This window comes from Electrophorus electricus, chromosome 5, assembly GCF_013358815.1.
Source record: "Electrophorus electricus isolate fEleEle1 chromosome 5, fEleEle1.pri, whole genome shotgun sequence".
NCBI lineage: Eukaryota > Metazoa > Chordata > Actinopteri > Gymnotiformes > Gymnotidae > Electrophorus > Electrophorus electricus.
Window position 1 is genome coordinate 11,400,487 of NC_049539.1, and position 14,795 is coordinate 11,415,281.

General features: G+C 43.3%; 2 protein-coding genes across 8 annotated transcripts in view; one reads left to right on the top strand and one right to left on the bottom strand.

The window, feature by feature from the left end:
• Positions 1 to 22: 22 nt before the first annotated feature.
• Positions 23 to 9,465, top strand: dpy19l1l (dpy-19-like 1, like (H. sapiens)). 2 transcript variants are annotated; one of them, XM_027005379.2, is made up of 22 exons: positions 23 to 384; positions 1,030 to 1,054; positions 1,150 to 1,237; positions 1,386 to 1,523; positions 1,792 to 1,912; positions 2,235 to 2,328; positions 2,447 to 2,504; positions 2,674 to 2,765; positions 2,993 to 3,092; positions 4,030 to 4,107; positions 4,385 to 4,471; positions 4,563 to 4,622; positions 4,711 to 4,791; positions 5,382 to 5,483; positions 5,620 to 5,691; positions 5,786 to 5,859; positions 6,102 to 6,126; positions 6,441 to 6,560; positions 6,722 to 6,896; positions 7,296 to 7,395; positions 7,485 to 7,610; positions 7,728 to 9,465. In XM_027005379.2, exons 1-22 carry the CDS (start codon positions 159 to 161, stop codon positions 7,897 to 7,899), a joined length of 2,214 nt encoding a protein of 737 aa, XP_026861180.1. In that variant the 5' UTR covers positions 23 to 158; the 3' UTR covers positions 7,900 to 9,465. The 2 variants fall into 2 exon arrangements, with proteins under 2 accessions (XP_026861180.1, XP_026861181.1); XM_027005380.2 differs by having other exon boundaries at positions 7,714 to 7,883.
• Positions 9,466 to 9,672: 207 nt separating this feature from the next.
• Positions 9,673 to 14,795, bottom strand: part of slc4a7 (solute carrier family 4 member 7) — a 37,128-nt gene continuing 32,005 nt past the window's right edge. For all 6 annotated transcript variants that reach the window (XM_027005378.2, XM_027005377.2, XM_035526608.1 and 3 more), the window contains 4 exons: positions 14,263 to 14,394; positions 13,315 to 13,397; positions 11,921 to 12,028; positions 9,673 to 11,772 (listed from right to left, as the gene is read on the bottom strand). In XM_027005378.2, the coding sequence (XP_026861179.2) occupies positions 11,694 to 11,772; positions 11,921 to 12,028; positions 13,315 to 13,397; positions 14,263 to 14,394 (402 nt within the window). In that variant the 3' untranslated portion in view covers positions 9,673 to 11,693. The remainder of the gene's footprint in view (positions 11,773 to 11,920; positions 12,029 to 13,314; positions 13,398 to 14,262; positions 14,395 to 14,795) is intronic.

Sequence of the window (14,795 nt, forward strand, 5' to 3'; positions counted from 1 at the left end):
CTAACTGGCTGGCTGGCTAATAAAGAAATTGTGTCACAGTACAGTTAGACAGTACAAGCAACAGTAGACTCTGAGAACGCTGAATTAGGTAGATAACCTAACTGTTGAATAGCTGTCACTTAGCATTTATTTATGTCGTAGCTTACTGATATGCAATTATGGTAGTTAAAACAAGAAAACAAAACGCAAAGGATCAACCCCAACAGGGCACCGAGAAAGAGAAGAGTCCGTCTGTAGCTCACAGCACAGTGAAAGGCAGAAGGGTGAAAGAGGGGAAAGGGTCATTTTTTCAAAGTAAAAACGGACTTTTTACTGGATTCATTAAAAATAAACTGGGCTTGAGTCCATCAGCTTTTGTAAGAGTCCTCATCGTCTTAATTATCGGTAAGTGAAGTAACTCTGCGTTATCGATCTGGCTACATATCGCTAGCTAGGTTAGCTAACGTTGGTCACTAAACTGAAAATTAACGTAGCTAGCTAGCTTGCTAACCTAGTTAACCCAATATTTTTACATAGTAGCAAATCATGCTAGCTAGAGAGCTGCGATTCTTCAAATACGGAGTTAACCAGTTTAATCTCAAAACTGCTTGCAGTGCTCGCTTGCTATCGTACATAACTAACTTGCAGCAACTGTAACTTCACTAACGTTACTTTGCATCTTGCAAGACCTGCATACATTGTTGGCTAGCTAGCGCAGTCACGGCACCAACCGAAGTATTAACTAGCTAGCTATAGCGGCTTGTGCCTTTAATTCTCATTTAGGTTACTGTAACGCGTAAACACATCACTCTAGTAACCTTTCATTTAGTTAGCTAGCGATAGATATATAACCTCTTACTGAGAATTATGTATCTAACTAGCTAGAAGCAAACATAGTCTTGTTTATTGGATTATGTATATAAGCAATCTAGTTGAATTCCCATAGTTCCGTTCTGTGGTTAGATATCCAATGATCATACGGATTTAGCTATTACTCATACAATGACTAATGAATAATAGTCAATAGTTAATTTATCTGTTTGTCTACAGCTCTTGCTGCAGGATTGTCCCATTGGTATGTAATTGGCTTCTTAGTTACTCTTGAAAATGTTGGTCATTTAAAATAATGTAGCCACAGACATTTTTTTCTTTTGTTTTATGTTTACCTAGGTACCATCTTTCACATCTTTTTGAGAATGACAGACATTTTTCACATATGTCTGCCTTGGAGAAGGAGATGGCCTTTAGAACTGAAATGGTATGCTAGTGTTCTTATCACAATAAAGACACCATAGAAAAGCGAAGATTTATTTTAAACTAGTATTTTTATATTCTGCACATCCTCAGATCAGGTTAATATTCATCACATGAGTTTCACTGTGTTTTCTGATTCTTTGTCATTTTAGGGACTGTATTACTCCTACTTTAAAACCATTATTGAGGCTCCTACCTTCCTGAATGGACTTTATATGATCATGAATGACAGACTTACTGAATATCCATTAGTGATAAATACCTTAAAGAGGTTCAACTTATATCCAGAGGTAAGACTGATGTTCATACAGATTTGATTAACCAAGTTTCATGGATAAAACGCCTGAGAGGATTAGGATGTTACCACACTTTTGAGTACTGTTCAACCAGCCGAATTCTAAAAATGAAGTCTGTCATTATGAACTGCAACAGCTTTTTTTCATCATTTGTGAATACTAGTCTAATTTATATCGGTTGTCATGCCTACATACAGATTTGTAGTAGCTAAGTCCAACAGCCAACTCAGTGGAATCTTCCTTTCTGCCCACTCCACTGCAGGTGGTCCTCGCCAGCTTGTACCGTGTGTACACTGCTACAATGGGAGTCTTAGGAATCCCCACCAAGATGTGCTGGTCCATCAACAGAGGGGAGGGGCTGGAACCAGTGGAAAGCTGTGAAGGTACTGCTGTCCACATGGCAACCTGATCTGCGCAAACACGCAGGGGAGGATGGTTAACTTTAACAAAGACTCCATTTCTTGTTTTTGTAGAAAGTTCTCATTTTTTAATGTGGGCTGCATGGTAAATTGTTTGAAACCTAGTTTAGCTTTGAAACAGGTAAAGGCATTCCTTGCTGTTATCAGTTTTCATACCTGTTGACACCTCTTTACCTTTCCTCTGGTTCTGCTTGCAATTCCTCTGTTGCTGTTTTTAGCTGAGGTTTTTAAGCATTGTTCGCACATGTGAGAAGTGCTTGCTGATGTGGGCGATCGTGTCTCTCAGGCATGGGGGATCCTGCCTACTTCTACGTCACTTTTGTTTTCCTCTTAAATGGGGCAATGATGAGCCTCTTTTACATCTATGGAACGTATCTAAGGTAACTTCATAATTCCTGGATGTTACACTAGTTTCAGGGCTTTTTGTAAAAAATACATACATAAATAAATAAATCCCAGATTGCCTTTAACACTTTTCTGGTTTGTTATGGTCTGTAGCGGCAGCAGGCTGGGTGGTGGTGTTACGGTCTTGTGTTTCTTTTTTAATCATGGAGAGGTAAGGATTCGCCCCACCTCTTATGATGCTTATCCTGTCAGTAAACGGCTTGTGTTTGTATAACTGTTGGATTTCATGTGCCAAACTGTTTCTGGTTGTATTAGCTTGAACAGCTGATGCTTGTGATAGTGGGATGTAAGTGATTTTAGTTGTTGTGACTGGCTACCAGAGCACTCGAGTCATGTGGACCCCACCTCTGAGAGAGAGCTTCTCCTACCCTTTCCTCGTTCTGCAGATGCTCCTCCTAACATATATCCTACGGTAACTGACCCCTCTCCCTCCCTCTTTCTGTTTCCCTCAGATTTTCCTTCTCCTATCTGACAGACTCTCACGTTAAGAGTTAAATCTTCCTGTCTCTTCCTGACTGTCTTCTGACAGATGGGTTCTGTTTGAATACCATCCCTGCCCCATCCGCCAATTGCTGTTTTTATGGTATTTATGTCAATTCCTGCCACATAAATAGTGTCGATCACGTCATCTCCCTGCAGAAACCGGAACCCGAGCCGGAACGCCATGATGGCTCTGGGCTTCTCAAACGTGATGTTCATGCTGCCCTGGCAGTTTGCGCAATTCGTCTTGCTGACGCAGGTGAGAGGAGCATCTTCAGTTGCAGCACCAGGGAGATGAGACAGTGGCTGGCCACAGAAGGCTGGAAACAGTAGGGAAACCCACGTAGCGCTCAAATTACCGTATAGTCCCAGGGGATGTGGTGTACAAGGTTACAGTTGTTTGTGTGACACCAAACATGAGTGCTATATTAATCCAGCGAAGTCTGAATGAGTGCAAAAAAGGAGACATAACATAAGGTTACTGATCAGACCTACCTAAGGACTGCCTGGCTGTGGTCCTAAGATTCTAATGAGTCTGTAAGATTGACATCCCTCTGTGCAAAACCACCCATTGTGCCCTTCAAGCAGAACTACATATTGTGGCACAAACGGAGAGAATCAGAATTTCCGAGGCTTATGTGCTCAAGCCTATCGCTGTTGATTTGAGAGAATTCTTTCTTGAGATCAGCACAGGAGGCAGCATCGCTAGTGTCAGTATGGGAGGGGCAGTGACATCTGCCTTGTAAACATGCACAGTTTGGCTTACATATGCATTACTCGAGATCAAGGCTGCCTAATTTCTTTCAGAAGGGTTTTTTACATGCATATTGAAGGGTCAAAAGACATTTAACCTAATTACAATTCAGTCATGGATTTGTCTCTCCTGCAGCTTTAACATGGTAACCTGGATTTTCAGACCACTGACTTTATAGACAATAGATGAAAAAGATCAAACAGTAATCACACACTACACCATGCAAGAGTACAGACATTTTAAGATCTAATGGAGATTTGTGCTATCTACTCCCTTCAGAGTTTAATTATGATTTTCATATTCAAAACAGAACAGTGTTTTCTAGATGAGCCTGACAGCTCATGTGTTTTGCATGTGTGCAGTTCTGAGTTCAGCATTCTAGTGCAGTACTAATAAGGTCCTCTTGTGGCTATTAAAGTGTTCTTGCTAAACTGTCTTGCAGGTGGCCTCCCTGTTTGCTTCATACATCCTGGGCTATCTGAGTCCTACGAAGATGCAGGCCATCCTAGTGACACACATGGTGAGTGTTTCTCTCACCCCACTCTGTAGGATTAATTAATGTGTGTGTGTGTGTGTAACATGCCAGCAGGAGCTGGGGACGAGGTGGGTGTGTGCATGGGTGTGTATGTGGGCAGAAGTAAGCCAGCATGATGTTCATTAAGCCTGAAATCATACAGGACTGAGCACACAGTGTTGGCTACTAATGTGCTGGTGTGGTGCCCACAGCATGGGTAGATGGTGGGTAGATGGCATGGTTAGACACTGTCTTGACCCTGCCTTCCCTTCACATTTTGCAGGTGTCTCTAGGAGTCTGCTTTGTTCTGATGTTTGGGAACTCCATGCTGCTTACATCCTTCTATGCCTCCTCCCTCGTCTCCATCTGGGTGAGTGACAGCCGCGCCCCTCTGGGTGGAGCCAGCTTGCTGGAGTGAAGCCTCGCTCCTTGCTCAACTCACTGCTGTTCTTTTGCTCCAGGCTATTGTGGCACTGAGGGACCGTTTCACAGACACTTTCCGAGCTGGGCTCCTGACGTGGGTGAGAGAGGGCAGCTCTCAGGCAGCTGGTCTTTCACTAGATGCTATTTTTTGCTCATCATTCATTTTAACAGTGCTGTCACTCACAGGTCATGCAGTGCCTTGCCTGGGTGGTGACGACGGCCATTCTGAAGTCCACATTGGCTGTGTTCTTTGGGGCTTCAGATGACGTAAGTGACCATGAGGGGTAGAACATACCATCACTGTGGTTAAAAAAAAAAAGTTTTCAATTATTGAATTTTTTTTTAATACAGCTCTGGGAAAGATGAAGATACCACAAAAAAAAAAAATTTTAATCAGCATCTCTACATATATGGTAGCTGGTTCTTTCCAGTGCCCGTTGAATTCTGACTCTTCCTCACTCCACACATTCAAATCTTATTTGATGAACAGTGTGAAAGACAGAATGGTGGAGAACATGCCAAGAGGCTTGAAAGCTGGGATTGTAAATCAGGGTTATTTCACCAAATATTAACCTCTGAACAACTTTAGTATTGTATTTTTTAAAATGAAGATGAACTTGGTTTTGATGTCTGAAAACTTTTTTTTGTTATTTTACCCTCGTCATTTTCTGCAAAACATGTTCTAAATGACAAATTTTATTTGGAATTTGGGACAATTGTGTGTATGATAAAATACAAAACAAAAATGTTAATTTGATTTAAAACGTACTTATAAATAGAAACCGGGCATTTTGCAGTGGTCTCTTCATTTTTTCCAGAGCTGCGCATGTGTATATGTCTCCCTGCTTTTATATTAGGCTCACATCAGCAGCCTGATCAAGTCCAAATTTACCAGCTACAAGGACTTTGACACCATGATGTATACTTGCGCAGCTGAGTTCGACTTCATGGAGACGGAGGTCAGTAGTGCAGAACAGGGCTCCTCGTGGTCACGCGAAGCTTCTGGATTCCTGTGCAGCCCTCCATAGTACTCCAACTTTAAAAAGCGCATGTGTGATTGGTGGGTACCTCAGCGTCTCTGTGCTCTGCTTTCAGACTGTGTTCCGGTATCTTAAAACCCTGCTGTTGCCTTCTAATATACTGGTGGTGGGCATTATTGCTGGAAAGGTGAGGCATCGCTCTTTAAACTACTTTACGCAGCTGCTGCAACATTTCTCTTCACGTATGTGTTCTGCCTCCCTCTCGCCCCTCCTCCGCCCAGACCATAAAGGATGTGGTCGTGGCGCTCCGACACCAGAGTCCTGCTGAGGTGGAGAATGGGCCGAGCGCTGACCAGTGAGTGCTTTAGTCTAGGACGGCCTTGTCTTTGCTCGATGTCCCTGGAGCAGGGACATCGAGCGTTGGGCAACAGTGGCATCCTTCACTGTACAAGCAGCTTAACCCTACCTGTGGTTTTGTCCTGCTGTTGTATAGAGGCATGCTGAGAGCTTGATAAGGTTCTTAGGGTCTTTCATCTTTGGCTGTAATGTTGTAGAACTGAGTAGTTGGTTTAATCTTATTTTTTGTTCTTTCTGTAGGACAGAGAAGTTGGCTAAAGGGGTGGTAAGAACGTCCTTATTTCTCATTGCCTGTGTTTATGCGACTGCAGTAACCATAGCTTATTAAATGAGTTGTTTGAAAATGAACATTTTCAGTATGCGGCTGCAGCATACAGCTACTGAATATGTTCAGTATTGATGCACGGCATTGCCTTAGCTGTGGTTAAAAAGCTTATCTATACACCCAATTCTACTTTCAGATCTCAGATCTCTCTTCACGTGTTCTGACCTGTAGTTGTGTTTGTGACCATCGGGACCTGGCTCAGAGCCTTTCTGACTGTGTGTGTGCGCGTGTGTGCGCGTGTGTGTGTGTTGTAGATGGTATACCACAGTCTGCAGCTGGTGGCTTTTGCCGTGTTGGCTGTTCTCATCATGAGGCTGAAACTCTTCCTCACGCCACACATGTGTCTCATGGCCTCCCTGATCTGTTCCAGACAGGTCCCTACACAATGCTGCCCATTCTCTTATTTTACTCCCACCGGGGTGCATGGTTATTCTTCAGCATTTCCTGATTCTCACTGGTGTGTGCGCCTGTGTGTGTGTGTGTGCGCCTGTGTGTATGTGTGTGCGCGCGTGTGTGTGTGTGTCTGTGCATGCAGTTGTTTGGCTGGGTCGGTGAGAAGGCCAGGCAGCACATTGTTGTGCTTGTCATCCTGTCCATCATGGCAGTTCAAGGGGTAGCCAACTTGCAGAACCAGTGGGGCATCATGGGAGAATTCAGCAACCTCCCACAGGAAGACCTGCTGGAATGGATCAAAGAAAACACTCCACAGAGTGAGAGTCCGCCATCTTACTGCTGTCATCCTGACATCCTGATGCCAATTTAGTGTCACTTTCTTTCTCTTAGCAAAACGTTCCTGGCTCTTAAACGAGGAGACAGGATATTGCTCTCTGAAACAAAATAGTTACTTTGACCAGATCTGTCTCAGCATATTCAGCATCTTTAACTTGAGCTAATACAGCTAATTCCATTAATTCTTGGCCACCTCCTGGGACATACATCTTAACAACAAAAATTCATAGGAAAATTCATACAAATTCATACATCCCTTCCACAATTAAATGTGTCTCATTTTGTGTCCTGTGAGCAAGTAGGTGTTGTTTCACATGTTGGTAAAGGCCAGGTCTCTTTATTAAGTCTGATCTCATTGCTGCTGGTTGTTTGTTGTGCAGACACTGTGTTTGCTGGCGCCATGCCCACCATGGCAAGTGTGAAACTGTCCACAGGAAGAGCAATCGTCAACCACCCCCACTATGAGGATGCGGGGCTAAGGTCGGGGGACGTCCCCGCTAAACCTAACAGTCTGCTTTTATTAAGCGCATTTCAGTCCGGGGTTTGATCTGTGTGTGCTGTGTCTTTAGGGAGAGGACAAAGCAGGTGTATGCCATGTACAGCCGCAAACCAGCTGAGGCGGTGAAGAGAAACCTGCTGAGCCTACAGGTCGACTACTTCATTCTGGAGGACTCGTGGTGCACCAGGCGCACCAGGTAAAACCGCAAGCACACCCGGGCTCTTGAATGCCCGCCACCGAGTGTCCACATGCACGATTTTCGCATGGCCGCTCTGTTAACGCCTGATGTTCTCGCGCTGGCTCTCTGCCGCAGGCCCGGGTGCAGCATGCCTGAGATCTGGGATGTGGAGGACCCCCACAACGTAGGCAGAACCCCCCTCTGCACACTCATGTCCAGGGACTCCCGCCCCCACTTCACCACCGTCTTTCAGAACAATGTCTACAAAGTCCTGAAGGTCCCCAAAGCTACTAGAGACCCCAGATAACACGCGTTGGCGTGCGAAAAATGCTAATTAGTGTTGTCCAAAAGGTCGTGACCCGTTTGCGTCATTATTTGTTTTGGTACCTGTTGCGGGTGTTGTGTTGACCGTGAGGCAGTCGGTGGAGCACACTGCTGGTGTCCCCTCCAGCTATTGCGCTGTGAGTGTTGACGTCTCAGCTCGTGCTTCCCACGGGCTTGCTCGCTTCTGCTGCTGCTCCTTGCCACCACAGTATGTTCATGCCTTCTCTTTTTTTTTTACCTCCTGCCACAGCAGACCTACCCTTTAAATGTTTTTAGTCTCATGTTTTAGGCGTAAAATGTTTTCTTTTTATTTTATTTCAATGTAGCAAATTGCCACCTTAAAAACCGATGTAAAATCTGAAATTTCTATATAGAATCCAATAATCTGTAACTGCAGTGTATTAATATTTGAACCGTCCTAAGTAATATTTTGTTTTTGTTTTGTCTGTCGTCATTTCTCCAAAACACACGGTTGGACTAATATAGGGTGATGAGTTTGAAGTCCATTTTTTTGTGTGCAATTTTGTGCAGTCTTTTGACTATGTTGTAATTGTGTTTGTAGGAAGCCTGTAGTTTTCTGTTACTGCCTGTATATTTCAGAGTCCGCACTCTGAGTGGGCCTTTGTTTCACTATTGTTCAGTTCTGTTTAGTGTTATGTTCAACTTCCTTTCTGTAACCACATATTGTGCTCACAACAGAAAACTGAAGCAAAACTGAGAAGTTCATTGGGTTTAGTGTAACAGTTGCCCTTCAGCTATTTGGGTGTGGGCCATCTTAAATGGTTCCAGTGTGTAAGTTTAGATAAGCAGCTAGTGTCCCAGACCAAGGAAATCCGATCTTGAGTGAGGATGTGTCCGCTGTCCTGGTGCTCTTCTCCAGAAAGTTTGTACCCTGTCCTTCCTTTCCTCACATGGTCTCTGCATTTACAGTTGATCATATCATCCAGTGCACAGAGCCACTATCAATCATACAGCTGAATGTTGTTGTTTTTGCCTGTCAAGTTGAAATTTCCACAGAACTGTGGCCGGTATTAGATAGGTTGTAGAGGATTCTCTTTGGCGAACGTGTGTTCAGTCCATAGCTTTGAGTAGCTCAAGGGCAGTGGGGGTAAAGCCATGCTGTTTTTGGGCTTAATGTAGGTCATACTTACAGGAGGGCAGCAGGGAAACCTTAAGAAAACCAAACAGCACCTCACACTTTGACCAACGAGACCCTTCAGTCAAATGTAGACATCAGATCAAAAAGCTGTAAAAAACTGCGCGCATATTCAAGTTGCGAGAGAAAACTGGTATCGTTTTCTTACTGACGTAACGAAGCTGCATATAAGCCTTGATGCATTTCTTAAGTATTAACTTTTTTTTCTTCATTTCCATGCTGTAATATACTGTAATTGAGCATTTGTGGCACAAATTGATATCATAATGATATCACAGTCTGCCTAATGTTGGGGGTGGGGATATTTTATGTGGAAATATAATTTTGTTTGTAGTACTTTTTTACTTTCCTTTTTAAGTGTATTTTATGAATAAAGGGATTTGTAATTTTGCACTGCAGTCCCCATTTCCACTGTTTTATTCCCAGAGAAAGTTCTAGTGTAACATTAGTTTTGTGATGCGGAATATTTTGCAGTGTCCCGTTTTTGCTTTCTTTACACTGGCTCCTCGATGGGTAGCTGTGGCCTAGTCAAAAATTGAAAGCAAGCTCAGCTAGGCCTGGTCTTTTGTTTTGTGAGTATCCAACATCACCACCAGGATATCACTGTAAACCAGTCACCTTTTATTGCTTTAACAGTTTCAGAAAATGTACAAAAAATAGATTTGCTCCATGTTTTCCTTTTGACTAAATAATATATGTACATTGTGCAGTTTCAAAACAGTAATCTCTCTTCTATCTGAAGTCTTCTTTAAGTCCCTGTCTTGACCAGTCCTAAATGAAAATGTATTCTGTATGATGGTTTCCAGGCTGCAGTGGGTAGGTGAAGAGATGAAGGATTCTGAGCACCACTACTGCTATACTTGTTCTGGGAAGGGAAGACCTGATTAACAGCCAAGTGGGAATGCAGTCCCACTGTAGCTATAGGACCCAAAGAATCATTACTGATTGATCATGGAAATGTGAAAAAGTTGTAAAATATGTTGTTTATGCTGAATGCAACAGAAATAGTAGTGAACAAGGGCAACCAGGATAAGAACTTGCTTACAAACGGGTTTCTTCCTAATTATAATTATACCTACTTAGAATTTCTAAAGAATAATTTACGTACGTTCCAAAAGAGCGGCCTGCTTATCTCTAACCTCACAAAACTACTCATAGTATCAAACTAAGATTTCAAAACAGGTGATTCCTCAGATTTTATAAATATCAGGCACAATTTTCGTAGTTATTGTTTCTAAATATACTTTCAGCAATTTACAAAAAACAAAAAAAACAAACCCACAACCAAAAAAAAAACCACCTCTGAAAACTCAGTCTTGAAGGTAGAGGTGACGAACCAAAGGCTTGATTTGGTTGATCAGCTAAGGGTGGATGGGAGGCAGCAGAGGTTGGAGCGGGTGGTGCGAGCAGCCTCCGCTGGAACTCAACGGTTCGCGCGGCTGCTCTAAGTGGACGTGGTAGAGGGCTCCAGCCGAGCCGGGGCCCAATGCCGCAGCAGCAGGTGCTAAAGTGCACAGTTTAACACAGGAAAGTAAGGGGAAGGAACAGGACTGCTACAAACTTGATAACCTGCTGCTTCTATTACATGACTGACAATAAATTAAATGATTAACAAACTGTAAAAAAAAAAAAAAGTGCTAAAACAATTCTTGATCCAGTTACACTAAATCTTGCACTGGATGTAAACTAGGTAATAGATTGTTCTTCTAGAGCACTGCACTGCTTACTACTTGTGTCTAGAGCAGAGAATTTACAGCATTGCTCATACATATATATTTCACGTTTAAGTGCTGAAACGTCAAATGTTGAAAGCCTGTGCCAAACGGGTGTGTTTTCAGAGTGAAGACACCATTCAGTTTAAGTGTCTTGATGACTTTTCTAGTAAGTGAACTTGGTGCATTCTCAGCTCAGTAAACTGATCAGTCCGAAACATCACTATATGACACTATATTGTCTTAGGACAATTACAGGGCATTGTACAGTCCAAATGCTCAAGACACAGAAAATCTTTAAAATACTTCTTAAAAAATAAATAAAACAACAATAATAATAATAATAAAAAAGAGAAAAACTATTTATATTCAGACATGGCTGTCTTTTGACACTGGTTCACAATGATATGGTACCTCAAACCTCAAAACTGTGTTTATAAAACTGTTCTCTGTAGTACTAAAGTTTTAATCCATTTGAACAGTGTTGAACAGAAATGGCTCCAACTGAAGAGTGCACAGACCCTCAATCTAAGCAAAGCCAGCTTTGGGCAAACACCAGAACGAGCAGTTTACGAGAACTCCATGTTATTCTTAAAGGTTTGCTACCTTTTAATAACATCTACTGTCAGATAAAAATAAAATGTGAGAAGTCAGCTCATTATAGAACACCTTTGACAGCATGAATAGATTCATATTAAAATAAAGTGAAAGGCAAACTTGTTCGTATATTTAAAAAAAACCTAAGTGGAGAAGGTGTGAAAAGACTCCGTTGCTTTTTCCTGGTGTCCTACATGGCCTGCTGCTTTCTGCCCAGATTTGGGGTCAGCCTGACACTGGTCTCTCTCACTGGTCTCTGGGGAGCCTGTCTGTCTCTCTCTCCCCAGGCCACAAGCTGTCTCCACTCTGCCATCACAGCGATGTCTCCGTGTCCATATGTCCCCCTCTGTCTTCGTCCTCCACAGTGATCAGGATGTTGGCACTCTTTTCCCTGCAGGAGGGACAGGGACACACGGTGAATGCTACTGTGTGTCTACGGGTGACTAAAGAAAAAAAAGCACAGTGCACCGGAGAGAGCATGACACATCGGAGACGAGGAAAGCAGGCGGGATGGTGGAGGTTAGAGGAGGTATAGCTACCTGTCCCTAGCTTTCAGCACTTTGGAACTGTCAGAGTTCATGGCAACAGCTTTCCAAACAGAGGTTTTGGCCATTTCATCAGTAATGTTTACCACAGACGGGTCAGAACTGCAGGGGAGTCACAACACACAGCACAGCAGGTCAACACAAACACATACACACACACACACACACACACAGGCAAACTTTTCCACACAGTCTTCCATTGATGGCTCTGTAATATAAAGCCTGTTGGCCAGTTTTGTGAGTAAAGCTGCAGATTTGCAGGTACTGATTCTGGTGAATTCACACCCTGGTCCAGAATCCTTTATCTGCACAGCATATGATTTCCACAATCAAGAATCGCATCTAGATGAGAACCAGTGCTGAAAGGAGGCTGTTCCCAGGACTAGTGATCTTGTGCCCTGATAAAAGGACCTCATTTTAAAACCTGTTAACAACTTAAAACAAACATCTGGGTCAAAGAGATCCTTCAGTATGCATTAGAACACATCCCTTGGTGATCAGTGTCCAATTATTTCCTGTGTGTTGTCTTGAGAGATGATGGTTTATTCATCTCAGCCTGGCCTCAGGGTGGTTGCTGTCTCACCTCGGGCATCAGAGCCTGACCACAAGTGACCACCTGCTATAGCTGTCTCCACACCTGCCAGGGGTCTAATAACACTGACTGGCTGAGGCACAGCAGTACAAACTGCTTACACACAAGCGTGCGCTGGATAAACACTAGTAAACCATTATAAGCTAATGTTGTTAAAAGCGTTACCAACCAAAAGCTAATTTTTAACTTTTAACACCATTATTTCATTGGTTCATTTTGATAAAAACACTGTTAGAATCTTTTTGTTTTTGTTTTTTCATAAATTGAAGAAGACACTCCGTGTCTGCAGTAGATACGCAGCCAAAGCTGGCAGATGGCATTGCTCCGGGGCTATGAAGGCTTCGCCACAAACCCAGCCGCCAAGGACAGGCAAACCGAAGCCAAAGCCGCCCTACTCCTGGCGAGGTCGTAGACCGTGTCGGCTCTTTCCACTGCGGTCGGCCTGAGCACAGAGTGCCAGGCAGCTCGGGGGTGGGGCGGTGGGGGCCCGATGAACTCCACAAATGCATGCGGTTACGCTTGGGTGAGTACAGGCTTCACCAAAGTTAATCGGACCTCGGCGCCGATTACCCGCGCACTGAGGTCAAATGTTAAAACGTAGGCATGGGATTAAATTAATGACCAACCCCTCCTCCTGCTTCCTACTCACATGAGGTGATGGAGACTACACTGTCACATCTGTCTCGAGAGAAACAGCACAAGTGTCCAAGACATCAACTGCACAAGGTATCACCCGCCGTGGGGAGGGAGATGTGTTGTCCATGGAGACGGAAAGGCAAACTGAAGCTGGACTGACCTGGTTTTCAGGGTTTTGAGGCTGAGGAGATGCTCGGCGTCATACTCCATACCCTGCTCACTCTCCAGCATGCGCTGAGCCTCCTGGGAAAAAGACATCCAGCAAGACCTCACTGACAAGCGTTCAAGACCTCAGCAAATTATGAGAAAGTGAAAAGGAACTTGAAAGTGCGTCGTGGCTGCCAGGGTACCAGGGGTCTTGTTTATAAATGTTGCACATAATTTTGCACAGATAAACGGCTGTGGAAAGTGTGAATGTAAGCTTCCACGCACAAACCAAGATTTATACCAAGATATACTTGCCAGGCACTGGGCATACATTTACAGAACCTTGGACACAGGAAACTGGGTGCACAGAACCTCAGACCCAAGTGCAATCATATTTATGTATTTATGAAATTCTTTATACTGGAGCTAGGGAGGGCTGTAAGACACCTTCACGCGTGCAGAAGACGACTTGCGCAAGACGATTGATTTGGTGAAATCATGTGCAAACGTGTATACTTGTGTTTTAAAAATTGCAGAATTTTTCTGCACACACCATTTCCCATTATTTGTGTGCACAACCTTTTATAAATGAAATTCCATGTGAGTTTGTGTACACAACATACACACGATTCAGAAGCCGGACAGGAAGGGGGTGGGGTGTATAGCAGGCTTGCACACAGACCCATTTACAATTTGTAATATACAAGAGGTAATCTGTATAAAAACAGATTAACAGTAGTTAATGTTAATATAAATGTTAATAATCTTAGTAAATAACTTCACAAAAAGGTGTATGAATCATGCAAAAGACCATGCTGTGGGGACCCACATGCCCAATCAACGAGACCAAGAGTCCACTATGAACCCACACTACTGACCGATGTTACTGTCTGTTACTGTCCAGAGTGCTTTTCAGGTTGAGAAACCGCACGCAGTGGTTACAATGGTGTGATGCACAAACCTCTTTTGCTTTCTTTTTCTTGTCATCCTCTTTCTTCTTCTTGCTTTCGGGCATCAAGTCATCCAGCCAGCTCAGCTCCCGCTTCGTAAAGCAGAAATCTAGAAGTTTCCGCACAAACACCAGAGCTAGGACCTACCCCAGGGAGCACACGCAGAGACCCGGAAAACACATTTAAGAATAGCACCATATAGCATATAATGCCTATATAATGCATATAATACACTGTATATTCTAGTCCACTACAGCTGTAATTGTACTGGTTACAGAATTCAAATAAAAGTTGACTATTTGACTTATGTACCTTTATAACACTGCCTTTATTTTATCCATATAAAGAAACCTTTCCCAGTGATGGTCATGCTGGTTCACTTACATTTATGACTGAGTACAACTTGCACAATTGAGGGTTAAAAGCCTTGCTCAGGGGCCCAGCAGTGGCAACTTGGGAGGTATATCGGGACGGTACTGTTGTGCATCAGAATGCTAAACTGGAATAGTGCTGTGCTGGATCAAGATACTGCAGTGTATTAAGA

Excerpts from the sequence above, each read along its gene's own strand:
- dpy19l1l (XM_027005379.2), top strand. The coding sequence starts at position 159 with ATGGTAGTTAAAACAAGAAAACAAAACGCAAAGGATCAACCCCAACAG. Across the intron at positions 1,238-1,385 it reads TGGCCTTTAGAACTGAAATG|GGACTGTATTACTCCTACTT; the intron begins GTATGCTAGTGT and ends TTGTCATTTTAG. Across the intron at positions 5,484-5,619 it reads TCGACTTCATGGAGACGGAG|ACTGTGTTCCGGTATCTTAA; the intron begins GTCAGTAGTGCA and ends CTCTGCTTTCAG.